Source organism: Ptychodera flava (assembly GCF_041260155.1).
Source record: "Ptychodera flava strain L36383 chromosome 23 unlocalized genomic scaffold, AS_Pfla_20210202 Scaffold_23__1_contigs__length_28996876_pilon, whole genome shotgun sequence".
Taxonomy (NCBI): Eukaryota; Metazoa; Hemichordata; class Enteropneusta; family Ptychoderidae; genus Ptychodera; species Ptychodera flava.
The window spans coordinates 4,128,397-4,142,450 of record NW_027248277.1 but is presented as its reverse complement, the minus strand read 5'-3'; the positions used below and the strand labels follow the sequence as shown (position 1 = coordinate 4,142,450).

The 14,054-nt window shown below is 36.3% G+C and overlaps 2 protein-coding genes and 1 long non-coding RNA gene across 4 annotated transcripts in view; 1 reads left to right on the top strand and 2 right to left on the bottom strand.

The window, feature by feature from the left end:
• The window catches only part of LOC139123462 (tripartite motif-containing protein 2-like), a 31,233-nt gene extending 26,886 nt beyond the window's left edge, over positions 1-4,347 (bottom strand). For both annotated transcript variants that reach the window (XM_070689610.1, XM_070689611.1), the window contains exons 1-3: positions 4,011-4,347; positions 1,274-1,741; positions 510-595 (exon numbers count right to left, since the gene is read on the bottom strand). In XM_070689610.1, the coding sequence (XP_070545711.1) occupies positions 510-595; positions 1,274-1,741; positions 4,011-4,341 (885 nt within the window). In that variant the 5' untranslated portion in view covers positions 4,342-4,347. The remainder of the gene's footprint in view (positions 1-509; positions 596-1,273; positions 1,742-4,010) is intronic.
• Positions 1-13,004, top strand: part of LOC139123488 (uncharacterized) — a 28,816-nt gene extending 15,812 nt beyond the window's left edge. Inside the window, exon 3 of the long non-coding RNA XR_011549694.1 lies at positions 12,943-13,004. This is a non-coding gene — a long non-coding RNA (uncharacterized lncRNA). The remainder of the gene's footprint in view (positions 1-12,942) is intronic.
• On the bottom strand, positions 4,430-10,657 carry LOC139124276 (uncharacterized). Its single transcript, XM_070690418.1, has 4 exons — positions 10,437-10,657; positions 5,379-7,067; positions 4,646-4,985; positions 4,430-4,517 (listed from the first exon to the last, which is right to left on the bottom strand). The coding sequence occupies exons 2-4, from the start codon at positions 7,060-7,062 to the stop codon at positions 4,430-4,432; spliced, it is 2,112 nt and encodes a 703-aa protein (XP_070546519.1). The 5' UTR covers positions 7,063-7,067; positions 10,437-10,657.
• Positions 13,005-14,054: the final 1,050 nt, after the last annotated feature.

The window sequence follows — 14,054 nt, the reverse complement described above, 5'->3', positions numbered from 1 at the left end:
GATAACAAGAGGAAAACAGGACTAAGTCGTTACTCAGAGTTTCACGCTACATGTGTATATAGCGCTCATCAGAGGAATATTTTGTATTTTATATTCGTCTGCTGATTGCTACAGAGAACATATGTAGCATAAGTCCTGTTTTTGACTAGTTATAAATTATATATATATATATATATATATATATATATATATATATATATATATATATATATATATATATATATATATATATATATTCTTGTTTTTCTGTAAGTAGGGCCTCCAAACTTGTTCTTGCCAACAGAGGGAGTTGTAACAATTTTGGCTGTTGTGATAGACTACAGTTGACAAGACGTTTCCTCTTTACCCACCCCCCCCCCCTCAATTCTACATATTCCCTTAATTAACATCTTGTTGACAGGGTTCAGTAAAGCAGTTCTGAGCAACAATGAAAAATTACATGTCCTATAATGAGGTCTGCTTTATTACATAAGCATAATGACCTGTTTGCTTTTCAATAAATGACTTACATCAATGGGTACCGTTATCTCTTCAGCATCATTTGCTACATTGAAATCATCATAGAGTTTTACAGGCTCCAGTCCACCACCATCTCCTGAATGACAAGTTATAGAAACTATCATGACAACTTGCCTTTTGAAAGATAACATGATTTTGTAAAATTACTAATGTTGATAGCTATGTAATTGTTCTTTAAATTAAAATGAAACTCTTACACTTGGTGGGAAGTGTACACAAGATTAACATATATGTGATCTTTTCAACATAATAAAGGTTAGAGTATAGAAACGCATTGAATAGTAATGCAGAAGGTGATTTTTCTGTATGTCTGACAGAAGCATAGATATGGTATGTGTAAGATACAAAGTGCCAAGTGAGGCAGATTGACGATGACTAGATATACCTGGTATTACATCTTTAGTGCAAATTATTCATGAATCGTTAAGTTGCCTTATAACCAAAAAGAACCGTTGAAGAAATGCAAAGTACAGTGTGGCGGCTCAAACAAGAAACTAAAAAACCAAAAAAATAGGCTGTGGTGATTATAGTTACTCTGAAAAACAAAACAAAAAACGCACAAGAACAAAAAATGCAGAACTTGTAGCAGCTCACACATTGACCTATGTCTCACGTTTGTCACATACTTTATAAAAATATGGGACAAAATCTGATTGTTATCAGTATGTTATTGTCATAAACTCCTGAAACATCAACTGTGCCATTAAGTCAGATAGCTTAACTAATTAGTGTAATAAAGAAATTTTAAGCTTACTATTTATGAAGAACAGTTCCAGTTCATCAAATCTGGCTTGGTCATATGTTGCTTTCAACTTGAGTTGTAATCCAACTTTGTCAGCCTCCTCTCTCATCTTATCAGTTATCAATAGTGGTTCAAATGAGTCAGGAAAACTACCAGATAGACATGTTTGTTTCAATCTGTACAGGTTATACAGAGTAGGTAGGTCAAGTGAGATTGCCAAGGAATCTAGTTTCATACTGGTCACTGAAACTTCACCAAAGTTGTCCCTACAGTTTTGATCTACTCTTTGGACAGAATTGTTATTTGTTATAGCCTCACATTCAGTTTTGTCCATTTCTGCTTTGATCTTCTCCCATGCTGCTTTCAATTGTTCCTTTTTCTTCCTGATACTCCTTGTTTGAACTTGTCTGTCAAGATCTCTCATTTGTTGCTGGTAGAATTTTTCAGTAAGTCCAACGTGCACTGTGAAAGCATTTGAATCTGGTGTACAGAAACCAGATGGAAATACTTTATTTTGTATAAATTAACTCTCCACTACAATCATACATGCAGCCGGGCTTTTGGATCTTCACTCCATAACACCTTTACCTCGGTGCTGACAAACTTGAGAGTATATAATATTATATAATATAATTATGCAATATTATAACATGCCACAAGCTCATTCCATGTCGCGATTCACCAGAATATGTCACGTGACAAGAAAATAAATTCATCGAATCACATGCACAAGCCAAGTTTGTCGTCTCCGAACAAAAATACGGGATTTATTCTCTGGTCGTTCTATGTCACGACAACTCGCGTCTATGTCATCAATTTTGGTGCGTCAGACCTTTTTTTGTCCATCTTCGGTGTGCTCGTAAATATGTAAACAAACAACATGGCGGCCGATGTTTCTCCCACGATCAAAAGTCATGTAATGAAATCGATATTTTCACAGACTACCACATTAATAATCCGAACAATGTAAACACAAGAGTGTACCGCCTGAATATTCCGAAGGAATTACGTGAATAATTTGCGGAGACAACGAACTCGAAGCTGGTCACGTATACCGTGGGTACCGTACGCATTGCAAACAGGGTCAGGCGCGACGTTTACAGTGTTCGCGCCGTCAAGATTCAGTCGATATTTGTTCTTGAAAAATAGCGTATCTTCGTCTGTGATAAATTTCTAGGACTATGCTATCTTTGAAATAGAGTATAACTTTGCGGAAGGTAGCGTACGTGTAGACCGAGAGGTGTCATTTGCTCCACACACGAACGAACGTGAGTGCAAACGCACACGACGGACGACTGGAAATGATTGACAATTTGTGCGCGGCGTACTGATATTATTCCTAAAATAGTTCAAAGGTTTAAACGCGGAATCGTCATGGAAAACGTATTTTATTTTGCAAAAACTAACGAATTCTGGGCTTGTGCATGTGATAAGTATATTATTCCCTAATATTTTTCTTAGTTCAGCTCGGAAAATACTCGTGATGTAATGACCGTGTCACCACTCGTCTTCAACTCGTGGTGGACACGGTCATTACGTCACTCGTATTTTCCTTCGCTGAACGAAGAAAAATATTAGGATATCTAATAGTCCCAACAGGATCGACAAGAGTGACGACAGAGGGTATATTTTGAAAAGCTATTTCCCTAGGGAAATAGTTCTGACCAAATTTGGAAAAGTGCCCGGTCACTTGACTGTAGTGTCGTCTGCAGCTTTGCAACAATGGCGGGTGACTAGAACGTGATGTGCCTCCGGGATAGGTGACGACACATTCTCTAAAACAGATTTTCAAACATTTTCCAACATTCCAACAGCGTAGGAACTTGAACAGCTCATCGATGCAAAAGATTAAAGTGCAAATACGGATGTCGCTAGGTATGCTTAGAATATTTTTTAAAGAAAGTGGTACCGCGTACAACTGAAACCGCTGTGGAAACATCGCCCAGTAAACTTGTGGATTGTTGCGGTGCAAAATATCAAAACACATTGAAAACTATACAACATGAAGCATGTGGTGTGTTATAAAACACCTATAGCCTGGCCTTTTTCCAGGCTATGGCACTTGTCTATTACCCCTCGTTGCCGTGTGTTAATTACCAGAAACACCTCGCTATACCGGCCTACGGCCTCGGGATATAGTGATGTGTTTCTGGTAATAAACGGCTATAGCCCTCATGACCAGGCAATATGTGTTACATGTAGCTATATGAGAGAACTCAATGGTGAAACAGTGCAAGACGTACTCAGGGCATTTGCATGAGGGCTCTGGTGTATTCTGCTATTCCACTATAAGCTATAAACTATGACCCTCATGGCAGGAGTGCAAGTTTGCTGTAATCATGATATTTGCACTGAGGCTTGCAGTGTATTCTGCTGTCCCTGCATATGTTAGATTCTCATGCCAGGTTGGCTGCAAAATACACTGCAAGCCCTTTTGCAAAGACATTTTGCACAATGCCTGAGATCTAGACACTGTATTACCAGGGGACTTGGTCATAACAAAAAATCAATGAAATTGAGTACATTATTACAGGACCTCTAAGAAGAAATTGTGCAAATAAAATTATCCACATTGTTCCCATATGCAAATATTGCAGTGTCTCACCTTAATTGACCATATACCGGTACTTTGAAATCATTTTTACGCAACTATTATTCCAACATTGTACATTTTGCAGCACAGCAAAATATTCAATCACAGCGTTATGTAAACAGTGAAATGAAATGAAAAATCTTAATCATAGCTTACATGTGTTGTCTCTAGCTGTTGTAGAATCTACGGGTTGTTGTTTCCTTTCACTGCTGCTGATTTTTTTTGTCCTCTGTGTCTGTTGTTTGGTCTGTTTGATTTTTATATGACCATTTTTATTTATTTCAGTCTGTTCCTGTTTGGATTGTTTGCATTGTCCACTTCTAATTTCTTCTCCCCTCGCCATCTTAGGATTTATTGTTTTGTCACTTTCATGGATTGGCTTTCTTTTCCTTAGAGATCTACGTTTTGTTTGGGTGGCAAGTGTCTCAGTCTGTTTGATGTTTCTGGAGGTTTTTGATATTTTCTGTCTGACTTTCCCCTGGTGCATTTCTTTAGTCTCCATATCTTCTCTGACTGATATCCCAAAGTGCATTGCCGTTGTTTTCCTTGTCTCCCTATTGCCTGCCATTGACATCTCAGGCACAGCTGTACCGGTAGTCTCTGTATTCTCTGAGACTGATATCCCAGGGTGCATTGTTGTTGTTTCTCCTGTCTTCCTGTCTTCTGTAATTGACATCTCAGGCTGTACTGCTGTACTTTCTGTAGTCTCTGCAATCTCCACATCTTTTGTGACTGACATCCCAGGGTTCATAGCTGTAGTCTCTGTCATCTCCAAATCTTCTGTGACTGACATTTCATGGTGCACTGCTTTAGTGTTTGTAGTCTCCATATCTTCTGTTATTGACACCACTGCCATGGTCTCTGTAGTATCTGTAGTCTCCATATCTGCTGTGACTGATATCCCAGGGTGCATTGTTGTACTTTCTGGATTCTCTGTAATCTCCACATCTTTTGTGACTGACATCCCAGAATTCACAGCTGTAGTCTTTGTAACCTCCATATCTTGTGTGACAGACATTACAGCTGGCATTGCTTTCATAGAATCTTCACATTCTTTCTCTCCAGTAACTGGCATCTGTACATCGTCTGTTCTCTCTGTGTCTTGAGTAACACGTATGTCAGGTTGTATCACTGTGGAAAGAGAAGTCAGTATGAGTTCTGTTGTTGTAATCTTTGCTTGCATTATTGTTCTTTTCCCTTAATATCTGTGGAATTTAAAATTTGAAATGATCACCTTTATTTTCAAATATATTCATTAATTTATCGTCAAATTCCATACAAACAAATTTTCATATTGTAGTTTGTAATTATTAGATACACTTCTGTACATATCACATTGGGAGCAGTACCCTGTGATAAACATTTTGTGATTGCAAATCATTTTGTTTGAAATTGCGTAAATATATTATGATTTTAGTTGATCCCTCTTTATCATCTAAAGTATGATATAATCATATTCACTGGACTGTGTTTTTAGCCATGAACATACTATTTGCCATTGCAAACGATACAAAGTGTGACTACCTTGTTTATCAGAATCTTGTGTTCCAGCTTCTCCCCCTTTGAATATAGAAACAAATTTTGCCAAGCTTTGTGCGACAGCTTCGCTTTCAGTCAAGTCTTCTTTCAGTCTCTGTGCTTTCTTGAAAGCTTTGTTATTGTGGACCAGGTTTTGGGTTATCTTGGCTGCTAGATTATCTGGTGTGTCTGTAACAATACAATAATCCTCATTTACTCCAAAGTATCTTTTAATCATAGCAGCAATGTGTGAATCATCTTGGACTGTTGTTGGTAGACCAGCTGCCATTGCTTCCAAGCCTTCAAAACTGTAGTCAGTGTAGCATGATGGAGGAAGGCAGAGGTGAGACTGTTGAATTGACTGTAACAGTGTTGGAGCTGATGGTGCTGAGTAGAGTTTTGGGGAGACTTTACCACTTTTCATATTTTCAGCTAGGATTTTTCGTGCAAGGTTGTTATCCTGTGCAGAAATGCCAAATATTTTCCATTCTAGGAGCTTCTCAAGACATTCCTTGTTTGCTACAGTTCCAACAGCAGCCGCCATGGATGTGCATCTTTTTACCGCTTCAAGTGAGTCAAGCTGTCCGTATGTCAGTAGACTATGTCCTTTCATACCTTCTAGAATTACAGGTTGACTGTCAAAGTAAACTTGTCCAAGTTGTGGAAGAATCTCTTCATGAGGGATGTCGGAAAGCTGTCTTCCATCAATCTTTGCCCTGTAAGCATTTTGAAAATACTCATATATTGCAGGACCAATGGAAAATAATACATCAGCTTTACTTGCCATTTCCAACATTTCTTTTTCCAATGCAGGATCTTCCGCATCACCATTTTCCAAGAGACAGTTTTTCTCTGGACAGGCATGGTTAATCAAGACTAGCTTAGCAGTTGGAAAGAGTGTTCGTCTAATATATGCTGCAGCCCTTCCAGTCTTTGGAGCATAACCGACCACATACTTGATGTTTGGGAGTTTTCCTAGGTCTGGATAATAGATCTCATGCTTCAGTAACCATTCAACATTTTGCAACTCTTTTTTCATGGTCTCTTTCTTCTCTTTTGCAGCAATCAAGGTAACTTCACATTTCTCGGCATCTATCTTCTGGTCTTCAGTAAGTTTTACATCAAGCACAGTGGAGAATGCTTTTAGTAGTTCGCCTGTTCTTCCCTTCCTTACACTGATATCATGGATTATAGCTCTGTGATATCCTGCCAGACCACAGGCATCTTTACTCCAAACGTCAAAAGTAAACAATACACCATTTGGTTCAGGAGGAGATAGTTGATGGAGTTTAGCTTGAGGGAAAAGACTTTCATGGATTGCAGCTGCTGCATTCTTTGTTGTCTGAGTAAAGCTGACAACATGTTTAATGTTCAGCAAATCCTTCAGCCCCGGGTAGTATGTGCCATTATGTACAAGCCAGTTGACTCCTGGTGGGTCTTCTTGAGGATTCAACCACTTACTCCGTGTTGCTGGGATTAAAGTAGCTCCAACACTCTCTGCATCTTTCTTCTGTTCTTCACTGACTTCAACATCAAGGACAGTACTGTAGAGTTTAGAAACTTCATCAGACTTCAGTGTGTTTTCACAGAAATCTTTGACCAGTGTTTTAGTTGGTTGTGATGTCAGGTCATCTGTCTCGGTATTCCATGATGTTGATACAAACAGTGCCTCAGAGAGTGAGTTTGCCATTGTCACTGCAGATATGAAAATGTAATGAGAGGTATAAGATAGGAAATATGTAAACACCGTTTTGTATTATGATTTGTGTGAAATTAGCAATGAATGTCATACATGTTATACAGATATAGAGGAGTGAAGTTTATTTCCAATCTTTAATTGATTCATATTACCGGATTTTTCTGAGAGTACGCCCAGGGCCGTTAAACAGAAAATGGCTACATTGTCTGCTTCACACATGTAGCTAAATAACGGCCAAGGGCCGTAATTCGGTAAAAATTTACCGCCAATTAACTAAAAAATAAAGGAGTTATTTTATCACTGTTGATCACAAAACCAAAAATAAATGACGGTAGAACGCTGCAAAACATCCATCATTTTTTTCTCGAGAGTTTTGTTTTCTTTTTCGTCATTGTGCGCTACAAATTCTAACAGATATCCATCTTCAACAAAAAGGACACAATGTTGCAATTTTCTGATGCATCATACAATAACATAAACTGACACTCATGCACTCATTCACGCACGCTTAACCCCTTGACTACCAAGGCCAATGTGTTCCTATATACCAGGCCCCTTATGTAAATATTGATAAAATCTTGGGTGTGGTCATTGCATGAACACTGCTTAGAGTAAAAATTAAGTAAGTACCAATAAACCATATATTTTCTGAATCAGCATGAAATTTCCCACTTTTTCATACATAAGTTTTGTATTTCCAGGTCACGTGACTGATCACATGACACATCATGTGACCAGAGTTGGCAAAAAATATGAATATTTGAAGCATCAGGACGTGTTTTGAATCCATAAAATGACACAAATTTGAATACAGTTGCAATTTTCATGACATTGTCTTTACATATATGTAATAATAACTACCCTTTACTTTATTTATAGATGTACCTATTTAAGATTTTTCTCACAAAAGGCAGAGTAAATGAACCACAAACATCAGCATCTGACATGATTCTGTATTTGAAAATCAACACATTTTATATTTGTAAACACCTGCTTTATGTCTTCCTTGCAGAAACATGCATCTAAAATGGTTATGATTTATCAAAAAATAATTCACAATATTTAAAATACATTTTAGGGAACAACAGATCACATGACGAAACACATGACCAGTCATGTGACCAGTCATAATGTTAATACGGCTACTGTAAAATTTCACTGGCTTATAGTAAAAAATTGTATCTCCTCTAGTTTCATTCACGAATATTGCTGTGAATAGAACATATTTAAATATAAATCATTTGTTTTCAATAAATAAACATTTCATTTCATTAAAAAAACAAACCATGAACATCTTCGCGATCGTCCTTCTTCTGAAACTGTAAACAGTCAGCGCGACGCTTCTTCTGTGATCATGCCTGACCTTTCAGGGTCGAGGTCATGGGTCACGACATTTGCTTCCGGATTTTGGCCATACTCGGACGTACGGGGGCGCAATCACATTCAGGCCAGATCGTAATACATCAATCTTAGTCGCGCTGCGTGCCGATGCCGAAATTACGGGATTTTTAGCAACAAAAACGAAGCAAATACGCCTATTTAACTGTGCCGGATATTTCCGGCACTCTAGGTATATGGTAATTCAATATGGCGCCGGATATATCCGGCGCCATAGGTAGTCAAGGGGTTAAAACTAAACTGAACCAAGATACGATCAAGATTTCTTTATTTGTATATCAACACAAATTGCAATAATAATTATACACATCTCTTTGGAAAATAAAATCACACATGGAAAAATAAATTACGAGTCAGGTAAAAATAACGCATGGATAATCAATGCACAACCGTGACAACACAAGGTCCCATTTAGCTGTGGGTCCATAGCTGTGGTATTTTCAGACGGGATTCATGCCTTTTACGGGCTGGTTTTGACTTTTACGATTTTAACCCCGCCACCACAGCTATGGGATATCCATAGACTAGCGGCCATGTTCCGCCGCAAGCACCCTTTGCGGAAGTTTGCTCGACGATATTTCGAAATATTTTCCATCCAAATTACAAATTGCCAACACTCATCGACAGCTTGGTTATTAGGGACTAACCAGACCACAACATTGTGTGCATTTACTTCAAGATATTTGTCAAGATATTTGTCATCCTATATCTTTAGTTTGTTTATGTATCCAGGTTTTCACCACAGATAATAGTCACTAGAACAGCATTTCATCCTGCTGTGAATTTTTGCAACTTTTACAGGAAGGATACATAATACACTAAACAATGGACAATGAAAATTGTTTTGTTTTTTAATAAATAAAGCACTTTTTGACTTAGTGAAAAAGACTTCCATGTATGATAGCTTATCTTAATTAGACTTCATTATTGCTTGTGATATAGCTCAGAAGCCTTTTGTTATAAAAAAACACAAATAAAACATTTTAGTGAAATTCATAAAAATCAGTTTTAAAATGAGCACACAAGACACAATAACAAGATACTCCACTTGTCATAGGGTTTATATTTAATTTTAAATTTAAGGAATGTTGGTTGTGCAGCTAAATCTTTAGGACTTTGGTGAATAAATAATATGTCAAAGATATGCCTGTAATGGATATCCAGAGCAGATTCAATTGAAAATAATAGCGATTACACTGTCACTGTCATTTAGTTTGCAACACAAGCTAAAAATGTGTGAAAATAATTAACCTTCTAAATTCAAAATTAGCTGGTCCTCTGCAAGTCCTATGCATATTGCAGATTTCTTCACAATTTGCACATATGTGATATAATTCGATCATCACTGGAGATGTACATAAAAAAACTGTAGACACACTAAATTATGTGTCAAATTTGCTGGTTCATGTCTTTCTTATTACCTAGTAATTCTCTTTGTTGGTAAATTAACTAGCAATATGTCGAAATTTTAGACATAGCAGGATTTCAAAATATCAAAATGAGCCAGCCTTGGTGGAAGCAATATTCTGTACATTCAAGCTTTTTATAGTAACTGACATATATGAAATTATCTTGACATAACAGAAAAAGCAGAAGTTGGTGATCAAATTAACCTAGTTACTTCCAGTTCCTGTAGGAAACATCCACATCACAATTGATATAAAATGTTTTGGTTAACCTAATGTAGTAAATGTAGAAAAGAGTCTTGAGCTGATTTTGCTATCAATTTCTAATGTATGCCTTTGGTAACGCAGATAATTTCTTCAAAGAGAATTTCAAATACATGTAATAGTAATGATAAATTCACTCACAACATTGGTTTACATTTTGAGTGTATAGAAAAATTCAACTATTAATATTAATGAAAGTCAGGAAGTCCTTGAGAGATCTATGACCAAGCTGCATTTTGATGAAAACACCAACATAATACTTACAATGTGACACTTGGTGGAGAGAATATAACATACCTTGGTTGATTTGGCTTGATGGATTCTATCAACAGAATGAGTTACTGATACAGATCACTCTTAGCAACTTGGAGTACCAGAATGTGAATAGAAAGTTTTTAAGTATATTCCTGAAATTGGTAAAACTTGACCTGAAAGGTGTCAGGAAGGTTTTCCGTGTTTGGTAAGCACACGTAGCTATGTTGTAATGTGATTTATAACAAAATGGCTGTGCTGCTAAATTGTTTATGGTAATGTGATTTATAACAAAATGGCTGTGCTGCTAAATTGTTTATGGTGACTTCGTATCAGTAATGGGTCTAAAGTTCAGTTAAGGTCAACTTGTGTAGGACATGGTGATTGTTTACAGACATACCCCAGGTAAATCATTACTGAAAGAGAGATTAACTAGATATGGAGTCAACCAGCACTACAGTGGGACTGTTCCATCTAAAGTTGTTTATCATTGTTGATATATAATCAGTAGATATCACACAAAATGTCACTAAGAAGTAGGCACAAGCACACTGGCATACCATTCGACTCACAACAGTGAGCAATTATGTACAAAGTCTGCATATTGTCATTCTGTATGTATACTTTATAGTCCTTTACTGAAAATAGCAATGCTTATCTGTGTCTTATGGTATGGTACCATTGGTTTAGTGTCATGATCAATTATGAATACCAAAGCAGATAGTAGACAGCAATCAACTCAGGTGATTCTGGCTGTTAGTAAGACAATGCCTGGCAATCTTCCAATGGCTCATTCCAAATTTTGGCTAGGGGCGTAAAAAGCGAAACTTGACATTTTCAAATTGAAGTGGTTTATTCTTGCTTTTTGTAACTTTTATAATGTTCTGATTCAACAAGAAATATGTTGCATTTGACTCATGTCTGATTGTTGATCAAAGGAATTAAAATATTACATTTAAAATTATATCATTTCCCTTTGAAAATAATAGGATAGTCTTCAACAGTGCCAAAGTGCACAGTTCTAGAACAGCGTGCCAAATATAGATGCTGAGAAACATGTCAAATTTAGAGACTGTATCAGAAGAATTAAATTTATGGCCATTCCTGTACAAGTTTAACTACAGGCAATATCCTTTTATTTATAATTGTCAAAGTATTTGATATCAAATAAAGATGCCAAAGTTCTAGGTTTATCCACAGAATTCTTTCTAGGCAAAAAAATGAGTTAAACTAGAAAGCACCACATGAGCAATGAAACAGTTTTCATCAAGAAATGCCAACAGGAAAAAATGGTTGAATGCACGAACTTTGATCTAGAATTTTAGATAATTGTGTAAGTGGTCACTGGAGCTGTGTTGGTGTTTGTGAGCTAGCTGGTCCTTTGCATTCTTTGTAATTAAGCACTAATAAAGCACTATTGAGCCATTTCCACACGTTTTCATAATATATTACTTCTTTTGCCATTTATCCAATACTCTGTAAAGTTGCATGCTGTAACTCTGTATGTATGATCCAGTATCACTTAACTTTTAAATAAAATTTACATAGTACTTCATTTTCTCCGCCACTACACTTTGAGGAAAATCAAATACCACAGGGAGAAAAAAGGAAAATCTCTATTTTGACTATTTGATCACTTTTTGTATTAAAGTTTAATAGTGATAATTACAAATCGCTTTGCTCGCACAAACTTCTTGGCAATGTCTGCTCTTCAACATCAATTTTAGCTCATATTTGGTTTTATATATAAATACCAAAAAGAGCTTATATGATGAGTCTGAGTGGCGTCTGTGTCTGTATATTTGTGGGTATGTGCAGATGTATGTCCGTCACATGCAAAGGCTCCCATAGCGCCAAAGCTACCGTCTCAGTATTTGGTGTACAGGTAGATGTAGGGGTTGAGATGTGAATTTGTTCAAATGAACACGTCAGTGTCAAAAATGTGCAAATGAGGTAAGAAAAAGCGAAATTCTGAAACAGGCTTGAAACAGGCTTACTCCACTGACTTGAGTCATTTCCTGTCATTGTTTATGAACTGTTACATATTAACAGACCTGCTCAAACCATAGACAGTAGAGGGGAGGAAGACCGTCTATGGTCAAACTAAGGGGGGCTAGCTGCCTTTCTGCTATGCATGTTGCTAAAGTTGACCTCCAGTACCTAAAGTTTAGGACCTGAATTACTTTTGTCATTCTTGTTTTTCTGGTTGTACTGTGCAGAAATCATTGTCATAACATCAACATAGAATTTTCCTGCATTGAACAGATAGAAACAACATTTATTGTTGATCTTTGGTACCCATACTGGTATATACCAATTCTGATCAAATTTGAGCGACACCGTATAATTGCGGTATTTTTGACATATTACTAAAGTACTTTCTCAAAATGATTAATACCCCGTTAATGAATTTACCATTGTCTAGTATTTCAAACTTTTAATATATGCTATGATTTTTTGATGTCCATTTTACTGCTCTTGATGTAAATTGAATTTCATGCTAACATTGAAATGAAAAGTAAGCTGTTTTTGTCATTTTTTCTTTTCACAGATATCTGCAGGAAGATAAACTGGAATTACAGAACATATAAATCACCAATACAAAATATAACATAAAGTGATTGCAATTTGCTGGTTACTATTATCTCTGGCTTACCTATTTGGTAACGTATGTTCGAAAACCCCTCTTGTCTGTGCTGAGCTATTGTAAGCACACACCATGAAAATACTGGTAAAGACAATTTTTTCAGTAATAAGCTGAAGTTTCTTTAACCTTAGAGACATGCTGTTATTCTAAAGGGATCTTGATAAGCATGGCTTTGTTTACGTTAGTTAAAATGTAAATAAATCTTGTTTATATTATGGTACTATTACCACGGTATTATACTGTAATACTTTATCTTTATTGAAGAAAATTTTAACTTATTTTTGTATCACACTTTTATTGCCACAAATGTGATGTAAATCCTATATTTACAAGCAAGCAATAAAAATATTATTATATATTATATATGGTAAGCAGCTGTATCAAGTTGAGCAAGCTGGTATTTGCAGGTTTATTGGCCTGATATGGGAGGGTCTACCAGTACGGTGAAAAATGTCCGTATGTCTGTGTTGACTGTCTGTATATATGTATGTATATGTATCCATGTATTTATTTATGTCTGTATCTATGTATGTCTGTCCATCCACAGCAGAAATATGTGTGTCTGTCTGTACGTATGTATCTATGTATGTCAGTCCACTACAAAAGCTTGTGAACAACTCAGCTCTAGCTGATTTTTGGTTTAATCACATGCCATATATCATGTAGATGGGCCATTCTTAAATCAACATTTCAGCATCAAAAAAATTCAAATGTAGGAGAAAAAAGCAAAAATCACGTATGGTAAATACTCATTTAATTTGACCGGAAAAAAAATAATTACGATTTTAAATAGTTCAATTATTGGAAAGTTACAAAAAACCAAAATAATTTTAGTGGTGAAATCATTAGGGATTTCAACTTTGTTGACAGTTCATAAGTGATATGCTTACCATCTTGGATGATTGAAACAAATAAAGGTGACTTTCCTGAAGTCCCAACTTAGACATGTATTTCTTTGTATTTTATCAAAAATAAAATGTTCAAAACAGTTTGTCATGATTGGTTGGTCAAATTGG

Bases quoted from the DNA above. Each gene is read 5' to 3' on its own strand.
- LOC139124276 (XM_070690418.1), bottom strand. From the start codon at position 7,062: ATGGCAAACTCACTCTCTGAGGCACTGTTTGTATCAACATCATGGAAT. The intron at 4,986-5,378 runs GTAGTCACACTT...CTCTTTCCACAG, and splicing joins ACAAGATTCTGATAAACAAG to TGATACAACCTGACATACGT. The intron at 4,518-4,645 runs GTCAGTCACAGA...TGTCAATTACAG, and splicing joins AAAGCAGTGCACCATGAAAT to AAGACAGGAAGACAGGAGAA.